The following is a 25,746-nucleotide window of genomic DNA, read 5'->3' as shown; positions in this document are numbered from 1 at the left end:
AGTCTTCATCCCTCCTCACTCTCTGGTCGCCTTCCTGAAGGGGGGGTGGCGGGGGCTGTTAAAAGGGCCCTCGGGAGCTGCCCAAGTCATCCCTGATGGCCCGGGGCGGCACGCGGGAGCAGGCACCTTGGCCGCGGGGATCTGCCCTCTCCCCATTCCTCGCACCACCACCCCCGCCTCGGGGCTCCCCACTGCTCCCTTCCCCGCCTCGCGGACCCCTCCTGGCCGCGGCGGGCGGGAGCGGAGCGGGAGGACGGCGTCACGAGGCGGGGAGCCCGAGGTCCAGGGCGGGGCGCCGGGGAATCCCTGGCGCGCGAGCCCGGGAGGTGCGGGCGCGGGTGGGAAGAATAGGGCGGCGCGCGGAGGGAGGTGAGCGGAGCAGAGCGGGGAGGCGAGGCGGGGGAACCGCGAGGAGGCCCCGCCCCCGCCTCGCGGAGCCGGCTCTCCGCCGCCTCCGAACCCGCTCACTTTGCCTCTCGCCTCTGGACGGCGGCGGGGCGGTTGCTGGAGCCGCGGCCAGAAGGAGCGCCGGGGACGGGGAGCCACCCTGCACCCGCGCCTCCTCCCGGCGCCCGCGCCCCTCGGGGGCTGGGGGGCCGCGCCACGGTCTGAAAGGACACGCCGGCCTCGCAGGGGGGCATCCCCGGGCGCTGACAGCCTTGTTCCCGGCCAGTGGGCGCGCAGCGCTGGCGCCTGAGGGGACTCCCCGGCCACCTGCAGGTGCCGCCGCGCCGAGGGAGCGTCGCTAGCAGCAACGCCAGGCTGACGAGGACACTGGAGCCGAGGGGTCTCCGGGCCAGCGAAGGGCAAGAGCAGAGCCCGCAGCGAGAGCCGGCCAGCCGGTCCGCGGGCCCCGACGGCGCGCTCCCCCGTCGGCCAACGGCAGGCAGGCCCCGCGCGGCGGCCGGGGTTGGGCGGCGGCGGCGGCCTCGGGCCTCGGGGCTTCGGGGTGGCCAGCCATGACCTTCGGGCGCAGCAGGGCGGCCTCGGTGGTGCTGAACGTGGGCGGCGCCCGGTACTCGCTGTCCCGGGAGCTGCTGAAGGACTTCCCGCTGCGCCGCGTGAGCCGGCTGCACGGCTGCCGCTCCGAGCGCGACGTGCTCGAGGTGTGCGACGACTACGACCGCGAGCGCAACGAGTACTTCTTCGACCGGCACTCGGAGGCCTTCGGCTTCATCCTGCTCTACGTGCGCGGCCACGGCAAGCTGCGCTTCGCGCCGCGGATGTGCGAGCTCTCCTTCTACAACGAGATGATCTACTGGGGCCTGGAGGGCGCGCACCTCGAGTACTGCTGCCAGCGCCGCCTCGACGACCGCATGTCCGACACCTACACCTTCTACTCGGCCGACGAGCCGGGCGCGCTGGGCCGCGACGAGGCGCGACCTGGCGGTGCCGAGGCGGCCCCCTCCCGCCGCTGGCTCGAGCGCATGCGGCGGACCTTCGAGGAGCCTACGTCGTCGCTGGCCGCGCAGATCCTGGCCAGCGTGTCGGTCGTGTTTGTGATCGTGTCCATGGTGGTGCTGTGCGCCAGCACCCTGCCGGACTGGCGCGCCGCGGCGGCCGACAACCGCAGCCTGGATGACCGGAGCAGGTACTCCGCCGGCCCTGGGAGGGAGCCCTCCGGGTAGGACGCACAGCTTCTCTGCCCGTCCCGTCCGTCCTGTCGCGTTCTGTCCGTCCCGTCCGTCGGTCCCGTCTCCGTCCTGTTTGCCTCGGGGAGGCCGAGCCAGGCCGGTTCCGGGCCCAGCGAGGCAGCCAGGGGACGGGTTGGCCCTCACTTCCCGCTCCTATTTTCCTGGCACCAGGCGGCTGTGGTCCATACACTAGATCCGCCTCTTGAGGGTGAATCGCCAGGCATGGAGAGGGGCAGGTAGAGATAAACAAGCCTCCCCCATCTTTTAGTTTACTTTGGAGCAAATAGCAACTAGTTAACTAGATGTCCCTAAACTTTTATTGTTAGTACTCAACGATTTAACCTTGGGCTAAGAACAGCTTGAATTTTTGCCAATTTTTGGTGGCGTTTGGACAGATGGAGGTCTTGTTATGGTGAAATACGGTGGTCACACATTGCATACACTTTGCGTAGTATGTACTTTAATGGAATTGTTATAAAAGAGATTAACTTAACGATAGACTAAATAATGGATGTCTGTGCCCTTTTCTCTTTTCTTTTCCAATGGAGTTAGCAAAGCACCTGTCCGTCGTTTAGTACCAAAGTTACACACTGTGACTTTCAGAAGGATCTTCAGTATAGGGAGGGGGGAAAAATCACTACCTTGGAAAAGAAGAAATATTTAAACTGCCCAAAATCCAGAAACAGTATTGAAGTAGTTAATAGCTTTTCTTTTCAGTTTATTAGGATGCAAGGAAAATATTTGAATCTTTCCTTCTATCGTGTTTGCCTTTCAATAGAGATAACAGACTTCTGTTTTTAGTACTAGTGAGTTTATTTTGCATATTTGACAGGAGGAATGAATAGTAAAGTTGGATTTTCAAGGGAGACAGTCTCTTTGGGCACAAACACAAAATTGTATATTCTGTTTTGATTTTTTTAAAATTTTTTGTTAACTTAAGCATTTTTTATTTATTTGAGGGAGAGAGAGAGAGCACAAGTGTGGGGAGGGGCAGAGGGAGAGGGACAAGCGGATTCTTGGCTGAGCAGGGAGCCCCATGTGAGGCTTGGTCCCAGGACCCTGAGATCATGACCTGAGCTGAAGTCAGATGTTTAACGGACTGAGCCACCCAGGTGCCCCTTTGATACTGTTTTAAGAGGCCCCCCTCCATTCATTTTTATTTGTTTTATTTATTTATTTTTCCTCCATTCATTTTTAAAATTAGGTTGTGCCTGATCGTCTTTTCCTGTTAGACACGTGCCTGTTTCCAATGATATTATGTGTTGTGAGGTTGAGTGCATTACTTACACATAATATTCTTCCTTTGGAGAGTGAAGATTGTTTTTTAAACTAAGAAGTAGTAAATAAAATTGTCTAGTACCACAGAGTCCATTACTGATACATTGATATCTTGGCATGAAATCCAAGATACATGCTTTAAAAGGAAATTCATTAGTAAACTAATTTTGTTAACTGTATTATGTTCTGAGTTTTTGATTTACAGAGAAGAATTACTTATTTAGTACTCCATCAGTACAATGAAATGAATTTATATATCTAAATACATAAGTGCCCTTGATTCTTCTAGCGGACCGTAGGAAAATGAGCGATAGCTGGCCCAGAAACGATTCACTAGTAATTGTGGAATTCTAAGGTTAGTGAAAGTTCAAACTACATTAGCAAAGGAAACAGGAGAATTGAGTTAGACTTCCTGGGACTGCAAAAGAAGTGGAGGAAGAAGAAGAGGGATGCTTGATTTGTGTGTGTTTATTTTATATATGTATGCAATTATCCAAGTCAGAACTGTTTCCTAGATACCCAGATATTTCAGGCAAAAGCATGTTTTTCTTGGCTTAAAGGTCCAGTTTTAAGCTCCACTCTCCCAAGTGTAGGTATATGAAAGCCAACCTCTAATCCCAGACAGATAAACTGAAGGATGAGTGAGCAGCTGAGGAGGCTGAAAGTCACAGGGGAGCCTCCCATAGGCCCCCTTTGACTGATAGGGCCTCTACATGGGCACTTCAGCAATGGTCTCTCAAACCCTGCTTGCTTGTTGTTGCTGAAATTAGTCTTTTTGAAACATCATTCTGATCATCTGACTATATTTGGTGTCTGCCAGATAAAGCCAAAACTTTTGTCTTGGCCTTTAAGGGTCTTTATGGTTTCACCACTATCTGCCCTTCTTTCCTTTCCTTTCCCTTTCCTTAAAAAGATTGTACTTATTTAGATGACACAGAGAAAGGGAGAGAGTGCACTCAGGGGAACTACTTGGAGAGGGGAGAAGCAGGCTCCCTGCTGAGTAGGGAGCCTGATGCTGGTCTCTATCCCAGGACCCTGGGATCCTGACCTGAGCTGAAGGCAGACGCTAACTGACTGAGCAACCCAGCTGCGCCCACAATCTGCCTTTCTTAACTAGTCCTGTCTCCATTTGCAAGCATCCTTTCTGAGTAGCTGCTGTGTTCAAGGCACTGTTGGTATTCCAAATATTGTAACTTTAAAAAAAAAAATAAAGAAAGAAATGGTGTTAAGTTGGTGATGTAGGAAAATCAGAGGCAAACTGATCACAACTGAGTTGTTCTGAGAAGCAATTTGGCCTTCACAGTAGGGGAAGAGCATGGAAACAAGTTATCTTTGGAAGGTTGCAGAGATTGTGCACTGCTCATCAGTGGTGGTAGGGGATGTTATTTATATGAACTGTAGTATACACAGTCTTTACCACTACATGTGCCCCGCGTGAGAACATAAAAAGGAATATTTTCCAGGTAGAAGGAACAGCAGGGGCATAGGCATGAAATTTGCATATTAGGGAGTGTGAGTCCAGCGATGGAGTGAGAGGTGGATAGAGAGCAGATGTTAGAAGGCCTCGACTGAGAAAGAGAATGATTTTATTTTGTAGGCAGTAGTTAGCGGTTGGCATGTTTGAGGTGAGTGGGTTATGCATATAAAATAACAAATGTCATGAGTTGTGTACTGTGAATTGGGAATGGGGGAAGATGGGAAACAGGAGGATGAGTCTGGAGACCTTTGCAGAGGGCGGGAATGGGGGTGTGGATTGTGTGGAGGTGGTAAGAATGTAGAAGAAATGACCACTCTGGGAAATATTAGGAAGACTCATAATTAATCCAGGGCCTGGGAAGGATAGAGGCGGGTGTCAGGGACTGATTACGTGGGCTTCCAGGAGCTAGGAGCACTCCTATCACTTAGAGCCTCCTTTTGTCCAGACTGGCCTGCTCACTTGTTCCCAAACCCCCTGAACGTTCCTTCCTCTGCAGCCCCTTGCTTGTTGAAATTGGATCATCCATCAAGCCCAACTCAGATTCTGTTTCTTTTTTGAAGCTTTTCCTGCCCACTTTAGATGGGATGTTTCCTTCTGAATTTCTTGAGGGATTGCTTATCAGTACTATGTATTTGCCATCTATAATATCCTTCCTAGCGTGATCGTTGTTTTTACATATAAACATGTCCTAGCTCCTAAACTAGAGGAGATGAAAAGCCCTAGAAGGCAGCTAAATTCTCCTATCTTATTTATTATGACAGCATCTTTTAGAAAAAAATTATTCTGGCACAGCAAATGTCTACTGTTTATGTTACAATTTAGACTATAACCTTCCAGGAATATGTCTTCTGTTGCATAAACTGAAGAGCTGTTTGGGGTAAGGCCGCGGACTTCAGCTAGTGGAACTCTTAGCTGAGGAGGATGGGGTCTTGTGCTAGAAATGAGAAAAAAAAGCCTATTAAATCCAAGAATGATTCTTTCATCAAGTACTGATTGTGGAAAAGGAATAAAGACAAGCATAGCATTTCTTTTTATTAAACTTTGAAATTTTGGAATAGCATACAATCTTAAGTTTGGAAGAAATTTTGAGAGGTCTTCCAAACCAATAATTTGAAAGCTTTTTGTGTATGAATATGACACTTTTAAATTAATATGTTCTGAGGGTAATAATCAAATGATGGTTTAAAGTTTAAAAGCTACACAAACAAGTCTTTCTCCATCTCCTGGGCATTTTGCTCTTTTTCCTTGATGTAACCAAAGTTGTTTGTATTTTGTGTGTCATTTTGAGACATTTTGTGTATTTATAAGCATATAATAAATATTTGCAAGAAAACAGTAACAGAAACAGTGCAGTAATACTGTCCCCAAACTTGCTTTTTAAACCAGCAAGCCTGCTGTGGAGATTGTTCTGTATGAGTCTATAAAGAGCTACCAAATTCTTGTATGCAGCTGCATAATATTCCACTGTTTTAAAAAAAACAACACCTTTAAATTTTTATTTATTTATTTACTTATGTTGTCTCACCTATAGAAATGCTTTAGTGAATATCCTATATGGGTACATTATTTTTGCTTTTGTCCATAGGATAAATTCCTGAAAGTTAAGACACAGGCTCAAAGGGCATGTGAATTTGTAATTTGCATAGATAATTCCAAATTGTTCTTTAAAAATTGATGTCATTTTATACTCCTGCCAGCAGTGTGTGGGAGGACATGCTTTTTCAAACACCATAAAGTGTTATGATACTTCTGATCTTTACCATACTGTACTGGAGAAATATCTAGCAGCTTTATTTTTGCCTTACTATTTTTTTTTTAACATATACTGAAATGTAATAGAAATACACAATCCTGCAATATTTGATGTCAGAAAATATGTTAGGGGAAACTTTCAAATCATCCTGGCTTTTGCACAGTTGAACCTTCTACCATAAGCAGATTTTAATTATGTTTTGATTCTGGTGACTGCCCAGCAGTGTGGCTTCCGTGGCACATAAGATGGGGTTCCTCCTCACGGAATTGGTGGCCTGGTGGTGGTAGTAGGAAGAGAGGACAGACGGCAAAGGAAGCAAATAAATAAGAATTTCAGATTGTGAAGGGAAATCAAATAGGGTATAGGGGATAGAATGCAGAAGGAATGCGCCTTGCACAGGATGTGAGGAGGTAGCTTGAGTGGAGACCAGACCGATGAGAAAGACCCAGCCTTGGAAGAAGAAGGGAAGAGTGTTCTTGATAGAGGGAACAGCAAAAGCAGAAGCTCTTGGATGACAGTGAGCTTGGCTTGTCCCCAGAATGGAAGGAAAGCCCATGTGGCCTAGTAGTTAGTCTAAGGGCAAGAGGAGGTTAGATGAGATTCTAGAGGAGGCAGAGCCCTATCAGGGGCAACAGCAGATATAGCAAGACATGACATGTGAGAGAATGTGGGGCTTGATTAGGGGCATCTTGATTAGGAGGTGGTGAGAAGTCACTGGATTCACGTGGATATGTGGGTCTTTATCATGTTCCTAACGGTGACTCATCCACCAATACTAGGAAAATTGTGAGGTCTTACTGAGTGAAGCAGTTAAGGCTACTGCTTGTGGGGTCCCTCCTGCTTAACTGGCTTGGCCACATGTCATGAGCTGGGAGTCCAGTTGTTTTCTATAGGGTCTGCTGCTCACTTTGGGGGGGTACTGTGAGGAGAAGGATCTGGAGGAGGGAATCTTTTGAGAGTCAGTGGGAGAGGGACCATTTGCCATTTTCCTTTCTGTACAACCCACATTGTCTCATCAAGAGGACTTCTGTTAAAGGTCGTTGGTAAATGCATTCACAGCCTTCACCTATGGACGGTCCTGGTAATCTTAAAGATTTTTATTTATTTGACAGAGATACAGCGGGAGAGGGAACACAAGCAGGGGGAGTGGGGAGAGGGAGAAGCAGGCATCCCACTGAGCAGGGAGCCCAGCGTGGGGCTCGAATCTGGGATGCTGGGATCATGGCCTGAGCTGAAGAAGACACTTAAGGACTGAGCTGCCCGGGTGCCCTGGTTCTGGTAATCTGAGAATGCTGATGTTCTTACTGTTTTATCTGACTGATAAGACAAACTACAGATTTTTCAGGCAGTTTGCCTTCAAGGACCATTGAGTATCATTCTGACACTGCTAAGGAGATGAGTGTTTTTTTGGCATTTTAACATACAGGTATACTCCTTTTTCTTTTTTTTAACTTCATCTATCTATCTGTCTATCCATCTATTATCTTTATACCAACTTTTTATCTATCTATTTAACAATCTCTTATCTTTATACCCAACAATGGGGCTTGAACTCAAAACCCTGAGATTAAGAGTTGTACTGTCTTCTGATGGAGCCAGCCAGGTGCCCTGACATACTCATCTTTTAAAATCACTCAGCGTTGCTAGCCTGTGTCATAAAAAGATGCCCTCTGCTAGTCAGAACTTTGAGAAGGATGGGTCAGATACAAAGTACTTAGCCCTTTTACTTTTTGGTCCCTTGCCTCTGAACTTCCGGTCCTCTCAGCCAGTCTCAGCCCTAGTGTTAGCTTTTGAGTTTTAAATCTCTTCATCATGCAAAGTCTTGCTGTAATTTTAATTTGTTCTTTAGAAATTGTTTCTAAAAGTTGCTTCATGTTGGAATTTTGATCTCTAATTTGTATTGCTTTGTGTTACAGTAGTGAGACTCTGAGGAGATGTAAAGATGTTCAAGTTTTTTGCAGTGTTATTTTTAGCCCAAGTTTAAAAAATGAAGTACGTAATCAAAATGAAACACCAAGTGATAAAAATTTAAAAATCAATTGTATTATTTCTATTGCCTATCAGGTCAATATTATATAAATTCAGTAGGTTTTTTAAGTACTTTAAAAATAAAAAGCAATATTTGAAAATGAAGGTGAAAGTCTCAGTGCTTTTACTTTGCAGATAAGGTGGATATTTTCAGAAGCCGGTAATTAATAGATCTGTGATAGGATTGAACACAGCCCTGAATCTCAGTTAAATTCTGTTCTTGCACAGTGGACTGTTTCTTTTAATATGTGTAGGGTTTTCTATCTGCTGCCAATTTTAGAATTCAGTGGAAACTTTCTTTTGTCAATACCCTTTTTTTAATCAAGGTGCTTTTTTTCTCCCTTAGTAAGCAAGTAATTTCCAATGTTATTCTTTTCTTTTTCTTAATGAAAACTGCTCACTGCAAAAAAGTATGGTTCTAAGTATTATGAAGTGAAGAGTAAACATGTCCTTTTCTCCTCAATCCCATTATCCCATTTCTAGGTATTCTTTCCAGAAATGTACATATGCACACACATACACACATATGTGTATAGGTTATATATACATATTATGCAGATTTTTTAAAGCTTTATTTATTTACTTGAGAGAGAGAGAGAGAGTGCCAGTGCATGAACAGGGGGAGGGGCAGAGGGGGAGGGAAGGAGGAAGCAGATTCCCCACTAGCCAGGGAGCCCATAGTGGGCTGATCTCAACACCCTGAGATCATGACCCTAGTGGAAACCAAGAGTCCAAGGCTCAACCGACTTGAGTCACCCAGGCTTATGTTATATGGATATTTTAAAAAATTTATAACCGGATTGTTCTATAATCTTGTTCAAACAATTAGCGTTTTTCTCAACATTTTACAACTCTTTCCATATCAGTTGATAGAAATCTTTCTTATTCTTTTGAAAAATCTGTAGAGTGTTCAGTTGTTTGGATGGGCCACAATTCAGTCAACAGGCATCTGTCTGTCAGGAACAGCGATGGCTTTCATAGTAATATTTATTTAATTGTTAATACGTGCTAGCCAGCTTGTTAAGTTTTTACATGTGTTCTGTTACCTGAGTCTCTTCTAACAGTCTTGGGAGGTGGCGTTGTTACCGTCCCCATTTTATGACTCAGATTTGGATAGGTGAAATGGCTCACAGATGGGCAAGTGGTGCCCTGGTATTCGATTCCCACGTCCCTGCTCCACACTGCTGTGGAAAGTTTGGTTTGACGCCTGTTTTTCAAAAATGTGCACAGTGGTCCAGAACTATCTTTTTCATATATCTTTGCAAATTGGCATGAGTATATATGTTTGATAAACTCTTAGGTGGAAAAATAGCTGGATCAAGAGGACTGTGTTTAAAAAAAATATTTTTGAGGGGCTCCTGGTTGGCTCAGTGGGTTAAGGTCTCTGCCTTCAGTTCAGGTCATGATCCGATGGGTCCTGGGATCAAGCCCCACATCAGGCTCTCTGCTCAGCAGGGAGCCTGCTTCCCACCCCCCTCTGCCTGCCTCACTGCCTACTTATGATCTCTGTCAAATACATAAATAAAATTTTTAGAAAAAAAAATTTTTTTGACAGATACTACCCAATTTCCCCCTAAACTATGAAATTCAGCATTACTCTTTATTCATAATAGTGACTGTTATAATCATAAGCAGTAATCAGTAGAAGGGCTAATATTAATAACCTGTAATAGCAAACATTTGGAAATAACCACCTTTTAAAAAATATAACCACTTTATCGAGATACAGGTCACATACTGTTGAGCTTACCTTTAAAGGGTACAGCTCAGTGAACTTTACCACAGAGAGGTACAAGTGTCATCATACCACTTTAAGCATTATGTCTTTTTTTTTAAAGATTATTTATTTATTTATTTGACAGAGAGAAATCACAAGTAGTCGGAGAGGCAGGCAGAGAGAGAGAGAGAGGGAAGCAGGCTCCCTGCTGAGCAGAGAGCCCGATGCGGGGCTCGATCCCAGGACCCTGAGATCATGACCCGAGCCGAAGGCAGTGGCTTAACCCACTGAGCCACCCAGGCGCCCCTAAAGCATTATGTCTTGATGGTGTGTTTGAGGGAGTAAGAAATGTGTTAGAAAGCTGGAGCCCATGAATGGCCAAGAAAGAAACCCAGGCATTTTGGCTGAGCAGATGAATCAGATGAAGCAATAGGCAAAACATTTCTGTGTGCGTTCCTCATTCAGTCATGAACTGGTGGGTTCTCTCGGAGTGTTTGGAAAAGTTATACATAAGTGATTTTTCTTTGTCTGTGAGCAAGGACTCCTCAGCTTTCACACTACTGACAAAGAGAAGTGTGTAATTGAGGCAATCATCTGACTTTCTCAGGCGAAAAAAAAGAAAAAATCAAAAGGAAAATGTTACGGTGGAAAGAACCCAGGACTCCCAAGTGAGGAGGCCTCCCTCAAGTTAATTCATTACCTTCCTCTGGGCTTGTACCCGCATCAGTGGGGATTTCACACAGACGAGTCAATGAGAGAATGAAGACCGAGACCTCAGGAGGAAACCAAACTTCCTTAGGTCTTTATCTTTCCCTGTACTGGGTCCCTTCTCCTGGTCTCTCTTTTCTTGAGGTTACTTATGAACGTCTTAGTGTCCTTTTAGTCTACAAGTTCTTTGAGAACAGAAATTCTGGGCTTGACTACATGTAGTTCCATGCCTTGCATATGGGCAGTCACTAAGTATGTATTTTTTTATTTAGTTAGTTTTAAGATTTTATTTATTTGAAAGACAGAGATCACAAGTAGGCAGAGAGGTGGGCAGAGAGAGAGAGGAGGAAGCAGGCTCCCTGCTGAACAATTCGGGGCTTGATCTTAGGACCCTGAGATCATGACCTGAGCCGAAGGCAGAGGCTTAACCCCCTGAGCCACCCAGGCATCTCTCAACATGTATTTCAAATGATTATACATGTGAAAGAACCATGCGAATACAATAGCATTTTATTTTATTTTTTTAAGATTTCATTTTTAAGTAATCTCTACACCCAATATTAGGGCTCCAACTCACAATCCCAAGATCAAGAGCTGCACCCTCCACCAACTGAGCTGGCCAAGTGCCCCACATTTTCATTTTTGACTGGAAAGTGTGTATTTATAAGTTGCCTTCAACCTGTGAGCAGGTTATATTTTAAGAAATCAGTTGCAAATGGTTTTATGGCATTCCATTCATTGATTCATTAAACTCAACAAACATTTATTGAGCAACCCCTGTATATCTGCGACTGTTCTGGGTGCTGGGGATAAGGCAGTGAACAAAGGAGAGTCCCTGTGCTTATGAGCCATCCATCTACTCTAATAAATAAATATGTAGCAGATAGGGATAAGTGCTATGAAGAAACAAAGCAGAATGGGGGGTTTATAGAGTGTGAGCCATGGTCCTGAAAGGCCTGTCTGATCAGGTAATGGATGTCTGAACAAGGCCTGGGAGGGATGCAAGAGGCAGCCATGGAAGTATCTGGCCGAGAGAGTTCCAAGCCTAGGGTGTGTAAGCACAAACCTTTGAGGCAGGTGTGCTGCCTCAAATGCAGAGTGGTAGGGAATTGGGGGTGATGGTGATAGTGACAATGGGAGAATGTAGTTTACTTATTTATCTGTCTATTTATTTAACAGAAAGAGATAGTGAGAGAGAGTGAGCACAGCAAGGGGAGTGGCAGGGAGACAGAGAAGGAACCTTGAGCAAGGAACCTGATGCAGGCCTCAGTCCCAGGACCCTGGGATCATGACCTGAGCCAAAGGCAGATGCTTAACTGACTGAGCCACCCAGGTGCCCTGAATGTAGTCCTTACAGAGCCTTATAGGTACACCAGCTCAAAGAATTTATTTATTTACATATATATATATATATATATATATATATATATATATATATATATATTTATTTTTAGAGGTGGGGGGAGATGGGATAGGGGGAGAGGGAGAGAGAATCTTAAGCAGGCTCCACGCCCAGCTCAGAACCCAGTGGGGGCTCCATCTCACAACCCTGAGATCATGACCTGAGTTGAAATTAAGAGTCAGATGCTTCATCAGTGCAGCCAAACAACTGCCCCAGACAGCCATGATTTAATTTTAAATTTTCAAAGTTCACTCTGGGCTCAGTGTAGAGGACAGACTCTAGGGGGCAAGGGTGGAGCCAGTGAGGCCAGTCAGAACCACCATCACACCTAACAGTCACCGGGCTGCCTAGAGTCCTGTGTCCAGGCCGCTAGCTGCCATGTTGATCTGGGTTGTGGTGGCAGGGTTTCCTTTTTCTTTTTCTGCATGAAGAAATTATTGTAATTGGTCAGGTTTGCCTCTGACATCATCGACAACTCAGGTCCACTGCCTGTTTTTTTGTACAGCCTCTGAGCTAAGAATGGTTTTTTTTTTTTTTTAAAGATTTTATTTATATATTCGACAGAGAGAGATCACAAGTAGGCAGAGAGGCAGGCAGAAAGAGAGAGAGGAGGAAGCAGGCTCCCTGCCGAGCAGAGAGCCCGACGCAGGACTCGATCCCAGGACCCTGAGACCATGACCCGAGCTGAAGGCAGCGGCTTAACCCACTGAGCCACCCAGGCGCCCCTAAGAATGGTTTTTACACATTCATATTTTATTTTTATTTTTTATTTTATTATTTATTTATTTGACAGAGAGAGAGACACACACACAGTGAGAAAGGGAACACAAGCAGAGGAAGTGGGAGAGGGAGAAGGTGGCTTCCGGCCGAGCAGGGAGCCTGATGCAGGGTTCCATCCCAGGACCCTGGGATCATAATCTGAGCCGAAGGCAGACGCTTAATGACTGAGCCACCCAGGCACCCCTCTTACTATTATTTTTAAATATTTCATTTGTACGTGATCTCTTCACCCCACATGGGGCTCGAACCCACAACTGGAGATAGATCACGAGTTGCGTGCTTCACCACCTGAGCCAGCCAAGTGCCATGCTTGTTAACTTTAAAAATGGTGGAAAAATACTTAAAAGAAGCATACTGGCTTATGACATTATCTGACATTCGAATTTTGGTGTCCATAAATAGAGTTTTATTGGAGCACAGCCATGCTCATTTGTTTACATGTTGTCTGTGGCAGCTCTTCGGCAGCTTCGTTGGGGTGGAACGGTTGCAACAGAGAGGATATGGCCTGCAAAGCCTGCAACATTTACCCTCTGGCTCTTTACAGGAAAAGCTTGTCAACTCTTGGTGTAGAATGGTCTCATTATGGGTTTTGGCCTGTCCAGCTGTGTGCCCTCGAGCACGTTCCTTCTAAGCCTTGGTGCATCCCCCTTTGTAAAGTAAGGATAGCAGATAGAGGGTGGAGGGTGGGTTGCTGATTGCTGTCTTCTAAACCAGCCTGACTCTAGCTGCTGCCCTCTGATCTCAGGGAGGCCCACCCTGACTCACGGATTGTTCTATTTTCCCAAGATACTTCCCCTAAGCAGAGCTCATTATTCCATCATAAGAGTTCTGGTACAGCAGGGACTTTGGTGAGTATTCACGGTTGGTGTGGGAAATCCTGTATTTACAAGTTAGGGACTGTGTGTTAATTTCAGTTTACAGATTTAGATTTACTGGTTTCCTCTGCACTGATGCATGTGAGAGGTGGCTGGGGACGGGATGGGTGGCCAAAACTGGGATTCGCAAGGTGTAGGTCCTATTAAATCAGGGGCTGCATTTGTGTAACATATTAAAAGATTATGATTGTTTCAGAAACAGAATGGGAAGGACATTTCCAAAAAGGAAGTGAGTCATCATCATTAATAGAGGGTATAACTCAGTTGGCCTCGAGGCATAATCAGGACAGCCCTTGCTATGCAACAGCTTCCTGTATAGTGAGAAGCAGCACCGGAGTCACTGACGGTGAGAGAAGAAGGTGAGACATCATTGAAGTCTAGGAGAGACCCTGTGTTCCCAGAATGTCAGGTGCAAGAACAGAGACAGTGGAGGGGCACCAAACAGTGTTAGTAGTTGTATTCTCCGCCACCATGTACGTCACAGCTTAAAAAAAAAAAAAGTGTCACCAGGAATGCCCTTGACAATGCAGTCAAAATGATTGCTTTTATCACAGCTGGTCCTTAAGTGTATATTTTTAAGTATCTTAGGGGATGAAATGGGAAGTTGCAGAAGGCACTTTTGCAGCATACTGAAATGCTGGCTGTCTCGAGGGAGAGTACATGTACAGTTGAATGAGTTGCAAGCTGTAACAGCAATGAGTAGCAGCTTTTTTCACGAAACAACATTTTTATTTGACAGAACAACTGACAAACTGTGGCTCTTCAGACTTGAGTATATAGTGGAGCAGACGTTTTCTCATAAATGAGCAAGGTGAGTTAGTCACTTCAAGGAAAACAACAGGACAGTATTTGTTAAAATTTAGAGCTTCTTTTCTTTCTTTTTTTTTTTTTAATTTTATTTATTTATTTGGCAGACAGAGATCACAAGTAGGCAGAGAGGCAGGCAGAGAGAGAGAGGGTAAGCAGGCTCCCAGCTGAGCAGGGAGCCCGATGCGGGGCTCAATCCCAGGACCCCGGGATCATGACCTGAGCCGAAGGCAGAGGCTTTAACCCACTGAGCCACCCAGGTGCCCCAAGCTTCTTTTTTTAAAAAAAGATTTTATTTATTTATTTGAGAGAGAGAGCTGGGGGTGGGGGTGGAGAAGAACAGAGGGAGAAGGAGAAGTAGAAACCCTGCTGAGCATGGAGCCCAACACAGATCATGACCTGAGCTGAAGTTAGAGGCGTAACCAACTGAGCCACCCAGGTACCCCTAAAATTAGAGCTTTCAAGTAAAAATTAGGTACTTGAAAAACTCCAGTCTGCCACTGTGCACTTGCTGGCTTCTGGCTTTTAATTTTTCTGGTGAGGTTGGTAGTGATATTAGTAATCATGACTTTTAAAATATAGAGTGAAATGCGCTAACATTTGGGAGATCTACATAATTCAGTAACCAGTACATCCTAAATGACCCAACACCTGATGTTACAAAACCATGCAAAAGATCCATCCCAGGTATCTGAGGGACCAAGGGGTTTTGATGTTACCGAATACCAAAAGTTCAGTGACAAGAATTGTTTCCACATTGCAACTAATCTTGAAAAAAGTCCCGCTTTTTTTGAGTTTTGGGGTAGTATCAAAGAAGCATATTCACAATTATCAGAAAAGGCTTTCTTTTTTCAACTTTCTTTTTCCAACGACATATTTTTGTAAGGCTGAATTCTCTTTATGTACTTTAAAACAACATACTGAATGCAGAAACAGATAAGAAAATTCAGCTGTCCTATATATATTTTTCAGTTCTCTCTCTCCTTCCCTCTCTTCCTTCTTTTTCCTTACTTTTGTCTTAAAATTCAAACGTGGGGAAGGTTGTCATAGGGAAATGCATTTACACATCATTTGAATTGAAAAAAATAAATCCGTCTGTTCCTTAAGAAAGTACATCTGATTTGAATGATTGGTTTGACAGTGAAGATTGGCTTTGCAGATTCAGTTACATGATGGACATGTTCCAAAAGCTGAACAAGATAAGTTTGCAGTTCCTAGGTTTTGGTGAAAATATACTTAAAGCACATAAGATATAAATATTTAATTTAAAATGTTGTATTGATGGGGTGCCTGGCTGACTCAGTTAGAAAAGCATGCAACTCTTAATCTTGGGGTTTTGTGTTCGAGCGCCATGTAGGGGGTAGAGATTACTAAAATAAATAAGTAAATGAACTTAATAAAACAAAGATGTTGTATTGGCAAAGACGTATTGAGATATCTTAATATCTCAACCGTCGCTGATATTACCAGATTTAGGACTGGTTTCTGAAAGTAGAGGAATAATTGCTGTGTTTGGCAGCTACTGAGTAAGTCTTGGTCTAAGTGCTTTTTTTTAATGCAGTACCTCCCAGGAAGTAAGAAAGTGGATGATTCTAATGATGGGCAACAAATCCTTTTGCAAGTTAAGTGGTTGTCAATTTTGCTTTCAGCAAATTTCAAGAACATAATTGATTCTACAGTAGATAGATTATTAAAAACAGTTTTTCCAGTTTTTAATTTTATAAATATCAAACCTATAGGAAAATTGCAAGAATAATACAAAGAACAACCTCTATCTAAAATCATTATTAATTTGAGATTTGGTTGCAAATGTCTTGATACTCCATCATTAAATACTTCTGTATGTAGCTGCTAAAAATAAGGACATTTTCCCATCTAACAAAATAGTGATCACACTCAGAGTATTATTTAACATTGAAGTTTTTGGAGACTCTAGGCCAGTTGTTTTATAGATGTCCCTGAATTTGAACTTGTCCGATGGTCTCATATTTTTTTTTAAGATTTTATTTATTTATTAGAAAGAGAGAGAGCGCGTGCATTTGCTAGCACGTGTGTGTGTGCTCTTTCCCACAAATGGGGGTGGGGCAGACTCCCCACTGAGGATGGGGCCCTACCTGGGGCTCCAACCCAGGACCCTGAGATCATGACCTGAGTGGAAGTGAGTTACTTAACTGATTGAGCCATCCAGATGCCCCAATGTTCTCATAATTATATTCAAGTGAAACCTTCTCTGTAGAAATACTCTATAGATGTAAAAATTTTTTTTATTTTTCATTTTTAAGATTTTATTTATTTATTTGACATAGAAAGAGAGAGCACAAGCAGTGGGAACAGCAGGCAGAGGGAAAGGGAGAAGTAGGCTCCCCACTGAGCAAGGAGCCTGATGTTGGACTCCATCCCAGGACCCTGAGATCACGACATGAGCTGAAGGCAGATGCTTAACGACTGAGCCATCTAGGCTCCCCTGTAAAATCTTTTTGATGATAGATGATAATAGATCAAAATGTGATATTTTTTGCATACACTTGGAAGGAGGTAAAAGAATCAAATAGCGTTCCTATAATACAACTCTCTCCATTTTCCTCTAATTGTTTAGATAAGAATTCTCTGCCCTTTTATGTGTGGAAACAAAGATAGGAATTGAAATGATGCTAATCTGTCATTCTACCATGACATGATTAGAAATATTCATTTATTAATTTGGATTAAAATATCCATCTGCTACAAAGACATGAAGTAAGTAAGTGAAAAGGAAAGAAACCTATCAATTTCATTAAAAGATACAGCTCACAAATAAAATTTTACTTTTTATTATATGTTGAATTTTGTAATGACAACTCAATGAAAAAAATTAATATAGGAACTTAAATTACAGATCCAATGGAAATTAAGAAAATTAAGATATGAGGATTTTTTGTTATCTCAGATTATATGATGTTTAAATTTTTTTCAAGTGTTAGAAATATATTACATCAGCAAAATTATGTGAGAGAAGCAGAATCAAAATACAAGTTTTATGAGAAAAAGTAACAATGTAAACTTTGTTAGTGTCTTTGTTTAATGAGATTTGGTAGGTCGTATCAAAACACTACAGTATTTGGATTTGTTTGCTAATTTTTTTTTAAGGGAATAAACCCCTCTTTTTTTTTTTTTTTTTTTTTTAAAGATTCCATTTATTTATTTGACAGAGAGAGAGTGAGAGAGAGAGAGAGAGCACAAGCAGGGGTAGCTTCAGGCAGATGGAGAAACAGCTTTCTGCCGAGCAAGGAGCCCAATGCCAGTCTCTATCCCAGGACCCTGGGATTATGATCTGAGCCAAAGGTAGATGCCCAACCAACTGAGCCACCTAGATGCCCCCATTTGGTAATTTTTCAAAGTGTGGTAACCACTTCATTTTAAAAATGTCAGTATTTGCAACATGCAAGAATTTGCACGTTTTGCAACAGTTTTGACTTAAAAATTATTGTGTCATCATAAAAATGGCCCAGGGAGATAATATAGTTTATCTGAATTCTTTCAGGAGTCACATGAGCAGAAGGTTTGGGGAGCCCTGTACTTGAGTGAGTCAGAGGCAGGTGAGACCTGCCAGGATGGCTTTGGGGGACCACATTGCTAGAGGTCAGTAAGTCAAGAGAGCATCACCAAGTGTCAGGAAATGGGGGTAGTCACAGATGGGGCATCAAGTTGGATGGCAGTTTCCTGAGTGACTTGTTAAGTAACTTTATAAGAAGGGGACAGGATGCTAAGGAGCATTTAAATCTTAAATAATAATACTGAAACACCAGGAGATAGCATTAAGCTTTTGGATCTTATATAATTCCTCTTCATAGAACACTCCATGACGGGGTTTTACCTACCCCTTTATTCATTTACTGAAAATGTGCATTAACCTTTAAAAAAAAAAAAAGATTTTATTTATTTATTTGACAGAGAGAGAGAGCAAGAGAGGGAACACAAGCAGGGGAAGTGGGAGAAGGAGGAGCAGGCTCCCCACTGAGCAGGGAGCCTTATGTGGGGCTTGATCCCAGGGCCCGGGGATCATGATCTGAGCTGAAGGCAGTCGCCTAACGACCGAGCCACCCAGACGCCCCGATGTAATGTTTTGAAGAGAAATAGGAACACTGCCTTTTTTCTTTTCACTGCTTTAAAGCAAAAACTCTTTATTATGGGTAGTCTGCATGTCATCTGTGAGCACCTTCGCATATGTTCAAGGTGGGAGTCGGTGAAATAAATATTACAGAGCTCCCAGTATACGCCCAGCAACATGTGATTTGCTTTACTTATTTATTTTATTTTTGAAGATTTTTTATTTTTAGGTAATTAATCTCTACATCCAACATGAGGCTCAAACATAAAGCCCTGCGCTCAGGAGTTGTGTGCACTGACTGAGCCAGCCAGGCAAAACGCGTGGAGGTTGTTGGTAGGTTAGGTTACAGGTCAGGCGATAGAGCCGTCAGGGGACTAGCTGCAGGTCCCAAGAATGTGAAAGCCCTGGGAGCCCCCTGAGTCTGGTTCCAGGGCCTGTGTGCTTGGCTGAAAACTCTACTGGATTCCGTGCAGTGGCCCCTCTGCTGGGAATGCGGGGGAGGTGTAGAGACCCTTGACTCCTATCCCAGCAACCAGATTAAGGACCTCGTTGAATTTAATAGATACTTATTTTTATATGTGTCATTTAAATAAATGAAAGTAAACAAGAAAGCAGAATTTTTCAGACTCTACAAAGATAAAAATTAAGTTTAGCAAATAGTACAATATGCAGTGGGCTTTTATTATTCTATTATTATTTTTGTAAAGTTTAAAAAATTTTTTCATTTGAGAGAGAATGAGAGATTGAGCCAGAATGCAAGCAGGATGGAGGGGACAGAGGGAGAAGGAGAAGCAGGAGCCCTTCTGAGTAGGAAGCCCCAGGTGGGGCTGGATCCCAGGCCCCTGGGATCATGACCAGAGCTGAAAGCAGATGCTTAACTGACTGAGCCCCCCAGGAGCCCCTACAATGGGCTTTTAAACAAATTGTCCCTCTTTCTCAATCTGTATTATTTATTTATTTATTTATTTATTTTTTAAAGATTTTATTTATTTATTTAACAGAGATCACAAGTAGGCAGAGAAACAGGCAGAGAGAGATGAGGAAGCAGGCTCCCTGCTGAGCAAAGAGCCCGATGCGGGGCTCGATCCCAGGACCCTGGGATCATGACCTGGGCTGAAGGCAGAGGCTTTAACCCACTGAGCCACCCAGGCGCCCCATCAATCTGTATAATTTATTTAAATGTTGTTACTTTAAGGCATTATAACAAATGCTCTGAGGGTTTTTTTTTGTTTTTGTTTTTGTTTTTGTTTTTGTTTTTTAATAAGGGACCATTGAAAATAAAGCAAAATTTAAGCATTAAAAAAAAAAAAACAGAATTCCTGGAGCCCTGGGTGGTTTGGGCAGTTGAGTGTCTGACTCTTCATTTTTGGCTTGGGTCATGATCTCTAGGTGTGAGATCCAGCCCTGAGGCAGGCTCTGTGCTGGGCAAGGAGTCTGCGTGAAGAGTCTCTCCCTCTGCCTGCCCCCCCACTTAAGCGCGCATGCTCTCTCTCTTTTAAATAAGTAAATAAATCATTAAAAAGAGGTAGAATTCCTTATACCAATCAAAATGTGTTTTCATAGAACACAACTACCAATAACTTAAGCAGAACAAATTAATCTGTAATAAAAGAAACATGTTTTATCTAAAGGTAAAAGAGGAGATTATACATAAAACCATTATCAATTCTTGGGCGCCTGGGTGGCTCAGTGGGTTAAGCCGCTGCCTTCGGCTCAGGTCATGATCTCAGGGTCCTGGGATCGAGTCCCGCATCGGGCTCTCTGCTCGGCAGGGAGCCTGTTTCCTCCTCTCTCTCTCTCTGCCTGCCTCTCTGCCTACTTGTGATCTCTCTCTGTCAAATAAATAAAAAAACAAAACAAAACAAAACAAACCATTATCAATCCTTTCAAGCATGTAAAAAAAGCATAGAATGTAGTACACCAAACACTTGGGTACCTGCCACCCAACTTAAGAATAAAGCATAAAAAGTATAGTCGAAGTCCACTGGGTTTCCCTTTGCTGTTGGAATCCTTTCCTTGTGAACCACAGAAATAGCCCCTTTCCTGACTTTGCTGTTACGGTTTCCACACATTTAAAAATACTATTTCTGTTTTTGTACATACATGCCTGCAGCTATACATGACCTTCAGTGTTGTTTTTTATACTTTTTTTTTTTTTTAAAGATTTTATTTATTGGGGCACCTGGGTGGCTCAGTGGGTTAAGCCGCTGCCTTCAGCTCAGGTCGTGATCTCAGGGTCCTGGGATCAAGTCCCGCATCGGGCTCTCTGCTTGGCAGGGAGCCCGCTTCCCTCTCTCTCTCTCTCTTTGCTTGCCTCTCTGTCTACTGTGATCTCTGTCAAATAAATAAATAAAATCTTAAAAAAAAATTAAAAAAAAAGATTTTATTTATTTACTTGACAGAGATCACAAGTAGGCAGAGAGGCAGGCAGAGAGAGAGGAGGAAGCTGGCTCTCTGCTGAGCAGAGAGCCCGATGTGGGGCTCGATCCCAGGACCCTGGGATCATGACCTGAGCCGAAAGCAGAGGCTTTAACCCACTGAGCCACCCAGGTGCCCCTGTTTTGCATACTTAAAACCATTTTTCTACATGGCACCATCAGTGGAATCTGCAGCTCGCCTTTTTAGCTCACCTTTTTGTTTTCGGGATGCATGCATGCTGTATCTATAACTGTAGCCCTTTCTTTTTAACTGTAATGTAGCAAGCATGGATTTATTTGTTCTTCCCTCGGTGGAAATTTAGCCTTTACTGTAGTGTTGCAATGAATAGTTTTGTTTATGTCTCCGTACACATAGAGGAGAATTGCTTTAATGTGTCTACCTAGGTCTGGACTTGCTATATTGAAAGGTATGCACCTAGATGTTGTTATTAGCTCTCCAGGGTAGTTGTACTGATTCATTCCCTTCCTGGTAGAGAATAGAGTCTTTTTTGCTCAGTCCTTGTCGTATCCACATGCTGCCAGACTTCCAAACTTTCCCTAATCAGATTGGTATAAAATAATATCTCATGTTTAATTCTTTTTTAAATCAATTTTATTGAGCTATAACTTACATAAAATGAAGTGTATCCATTTTCAAGTACGCAGGTTGACTGACATTAGACAAATGTATGTGTCTGTGTGCTTCCTGTCCCAGTCAGGATACAAAACATTTCTTTCTCCTAAAAAGTTTGCTTCTGCCTGATTGCCTTAGGCAGCCACCGACTTCTGTCACTGTACTTCGAGTTTAACATGACTAGAGTTGGATAGGTTGACTTTCTTGTGTCTGGCCTCTTTTCATCAACATAGTACTGTCGTTGTTTTAAAGTTGATTTATTTAAGTAATATGCAGCCAACAGGGGCTTGAACTCACCACCCTGAGACTGAGTGGCATTCTCTGCCCACTGAGCCATCCAGGCGTTCCATCAGCTTAATGTTTTTAAACCCATTCATCCATGTGTTATTTATATCAGTAGTTCATTACTTAAAATAATTTTTTAGATGTAATTCACATAAAGTTCACTGCTTTCAAGTGTACAGTTGGTGTTTTTTACTACACAGTCACTGTATTGTGCAACCATTACCACGGTTCCAGAACATTCCATCACCCTAGAAAGAAGCCTCCTACCTGTTAGCAGGCACTCCTCCTTCTACCCTCTTCTACCCTCTTCCTCCTATCCCCTGACAACCACTGATCCGTTTCCTATCTCTGTGGATCTGTCAGTTCTGGACACATCCTATAAATGCTGTTTTACCACAGTGGAGCCTCTTGAGTCTGGCTTCTTTCACTTGGCATAATGTCTTCAAGATTCATCCATGTTGTAGCATGAATGGTTGTGCCCCATTTTGTTTATCAATTGATGAGCATTTGGGTTGTTTCTACTTTTTTACTTTTATGAATAATGCTGCTGTGAACATTTGTATATGCAAGTTTTTGTGTGAACCCGTGTTTTCATTTCTTGGAAATGGAGTTGCTGGTCCTGTGACATACCAGGTCATATTCTGAGGAAAGCTCATTCCTTTTTGTAGTATTCCATGGTATGAATGTACCACATTTTGTTGGTCAGCTCTTCAGTTGATGGGCATTTACACTGCTACTTGTTTTCATTTTTGAAATTTTTTTAAGATTTTATTTTTAAGTAATCTCTGCATGAAAGGTGGGGCTCGAACTCACAACCTCAGGTGAAGAGTCACATGCGCCACCAACTGAGCCAGCCAGCCTCCTCTGCTTCTTGTTTTTTGGGTTTTTTTTTTTGTTTTTTTGGTAATAAATTAATCTGTATGGACATTCACATACCAGTTTGTATGGACATACTTCTTTTCCCCTCTTGGACAAATACCTTGGATGAGCTGTTGGACCATAGCGTAGATGTATATTTAACTTTGAAGATAACCGACAAACTGTTTTCCAAAGTGGTTGTACTATTTTCTACTCCCACCAGCAGCGTATGAGCATTCCAGTTGCTTTGTGTCCTCACGAACACTAGGTCTTGTCAGTCTCTAATTTTGGCTATTCTAGTGGGAGTGTATGGTATGTTGTGGTGGTTAATTTGCATTTTCCTGATTACTAGTGAAGTTGGGCATCTTTTCATATTATTTTTTGCTATATGCATTTCCTCTTTGTGAACTACGTGTTCATATCCTTTGCTCATTTTTCTACTTCTCTTTTTTTTTCCTTAATAATTAGTTATATGCCCTGGGTGCTAATTTCTTTCAGTCATGTGTATCGCAGATATCTTCTTACTGACTGTACCTTGTCTTTGACTTTGTTTACAGTGTGTTTTGATGTACAAAAGGTGTACATTTAACATAGATAAATTTATCAATCTATTCCTTTATAGTTTATGTGGTTTAATATTCTTAAGAAAACATCTACTATCTTCAACATCATAAGGATTCTTGTATTTTATCAATATTTTCTTAAAATTTAAAAAACATATTTAGAAAAAATTACCTTAACTTTTATCTTTCAAATTTGGTCTTTAATCTACCTAAAATTATTTATGATGTGAGGGATCTAATTTGTTTTTTCATGTGGATAACAATTCCCACAGCACTGTAGACCAGTCCAGTAGGTACCCCACTGATGTGGAAAGCCTTGTCTGCCATGTGTCCCATCTCTGTGAGTATATGGACCTCTGGGTTCACTACTCTCCATTGCTTTTTGTTGCCTTCTTTTTTTTTTTTTTCTTTCTTGCTGAATCTTGCTGCAGGCAAGATATAATTAATCTTTTCATGGAACCAGCTTTTGGTTTTATTCTTCTCTTTTTTGTATCTTTGTACTCTTTATATTTCTGTGTTTTTGATCTGTATTGTTTTCTCTATTCTTTCTTTTCCCCTTTGCCTTCCAGTTGTTCTGTTTCTGAGTCATACAACATTTGCTTTAATGAAAACTCATTTCAGGAAATCATTAACTCATTGATTGTGTCATGTGTTTTAGTCCTTCAGAAGTCCATCTAGGGCATTGGGCCACGGCTGCACTGTCTCACAGAATTGTTGTGCCATGTCCTATTACCACCCACGATGTATAAGAGTTTTCATTGTTTCATATCCTTGCCAATATTTGGTGTTACCGATCTTATTAATTTTAGTTATTCTGTTGGGTAAATAGTAATATCTCATTGTGGTTTTAATTTTCATTTTCCTGATGATGAGAATATTGATCATCTTTTTTATGTGCTTATTGGCCATTTATATATTTTATTATGTGAAGTATTTGTTCAAATATTTAACCTATTTTTTTAATTGGTCTTTTGTCTTTATTATTGAGTTATAGGAGTTCTTTACACATCCTGGATGCCAGGCCTTTGTCAGATAAATGTTTTGTATGTGTTTTCCTCTAGTTTCTGGCTTTCCTCATCATTTTCTTGGTGATGTCTTTTGTTGTACAGTAACCCCCCTCCTCATCTGCAGTTTTTCATTCCACGGTTTCAGTTACCCACAGTCAAGTACAGTCCAAAAGTAGATGATTCTCCTTCTGATATCGGACAGTGGGTAGTAGCCTAACACTATGTCACCGTGTCTGTGTCGTGCATCTCATTTCATCTCATCACATAGGCCTTTTCTCGTCTCATAGCATCACAAGTAGAAGGGTGAGAGCAGTACAGTAGAATATCTTGAGACAGAAAGGGGGCAAGAAACCACAATCAATAACTTCTATTACAATATATTATAAACGTTTTCTTATTGTTAATCATCTCTTACTGCGCTTGATTTGTAAACTAAACTTTATCAGAGGTATATATGTAGAGGGAAAAAAACAATATATGTAGGGTTTGGTACTGTCTTTGGTTTCAGGCATCCACTGGGGGCCTTGGAATGTACTCCCATGAATAAGAGGGGGATTAATGTTCCAACATTTTTAATTTTGATGAACTCTAACTTGTCAGTATTTTCTTTTAACTACTTTGTGTGTCCTGCATACAAAAGCTTGTCCACTGCCAAATCCCAAAGATGATGTCTGTATTTTTCTTTTCTTTTTTTTTTTTTTTTTTTTAAGATTTTATTTATTTATTTGACAGAGAAATTACAAGTACACTGAGAGGCAGGCAGAGAGAGAGAGAGAAGGAAGCAGGCTCCCTGCTGAGCAGAGAGCCCGATGCGGGACTCGATCCCAGGACCCTGAGATCATGACCTGAGCCGAAGGCAGCGGCTTAACCCACTGAGCCACCCAGGCGCCCCAGTATTTTTCTTTTCTTTTCTTTCCTTTATTTTATTTTTAAAGATTTTATTTATTTGACAGAGAGATCACAAGCAGGCAGAGAGGCAGACAGAGAGAGAGGAGGAAGCAGGCTCCCTGCTGAGCAGAGAGCCCGATGTGGGGTTCGATCCCAGGACCCTGAGATCATGACCTGAGCCGAAGGCAGTGGCTTAACCCACTGAGCCACCCAGGCGCCCCTCTTTTCTTTTTTTTTAAAAAAGATTTTATTTATTTATTTGACAGATCGAGAGAGATACAGCGAGAGAGGGAACGCAAGCAGGGGGAGTGGGAGAAGGAGAAGCAGACCTCCCTCTGAGCAGATAGACTGATGCGGGGCTTGATCTCAGGACCCTAGGATCATGACCTGAGCGGAAGGCAAATGCTTAACGACTGAGCCACCCAGGCGCCCCCCCCTTTTTATTCCCATGTTTGTATTTTCTTTCTTTCTTTATTTTTTTAAAGATTTTATTTACTTATTTGAGAAAGAGAAAGAGCACAAGCAGGGTGAAGGGCAGAAGGAGAAAC

General features: G+C 42.7%; 1 protein-coding gene across 2 annotated transcripts in view; it reads left to right on the top strand.

The window, feature by feature from the left end:
- The first annotated feature begins 900 nt into the window (after nt 1-900).
- Nucleotides 901-25,746, top strand: part of KCNG3 (potassium voltage-gated channel modifier subfamily G member 3) — a 44,114-nt gene continuing 19,268 nt past the window's right edge. The window contains exon 1 of one of the 2 annotated variants that reach the window (XM_059407605.1): nt 901-1,591. In XM_059407605.1, the coding sequence (XP_059263588.1) occupies nt 960-1,591 (632 nt within the window). In that variant the 5' untranslated portion in view covers nt 901-959. Of the gene's footprint in view, nt 1,625-25,746 lie in introns of both variants that reach the window. The other variant, XM_059407604.1, reaches the window with a different exon arrangement.

This window comes from Mustela nigripes, chromosome 7, assembly GCF_022355385.1.
Source record: "Mustela nigripes isolate SB6536 chromosome 7, MUSNIG.SB6536, whole genome shotgun sequence".
In the NCBI taxonomy this organism is placed as follows: domain Eukaryota; kingdom Metazoa; phylum Chordata; class Mammalia; order Carnivora; family Mustelidae; genus Mustela; species Mustela nigripes.
Note: the sequence above shows the minus strand (reverse complement) of the source record. Positions and strands in the feature narration are given on the sequence as shown.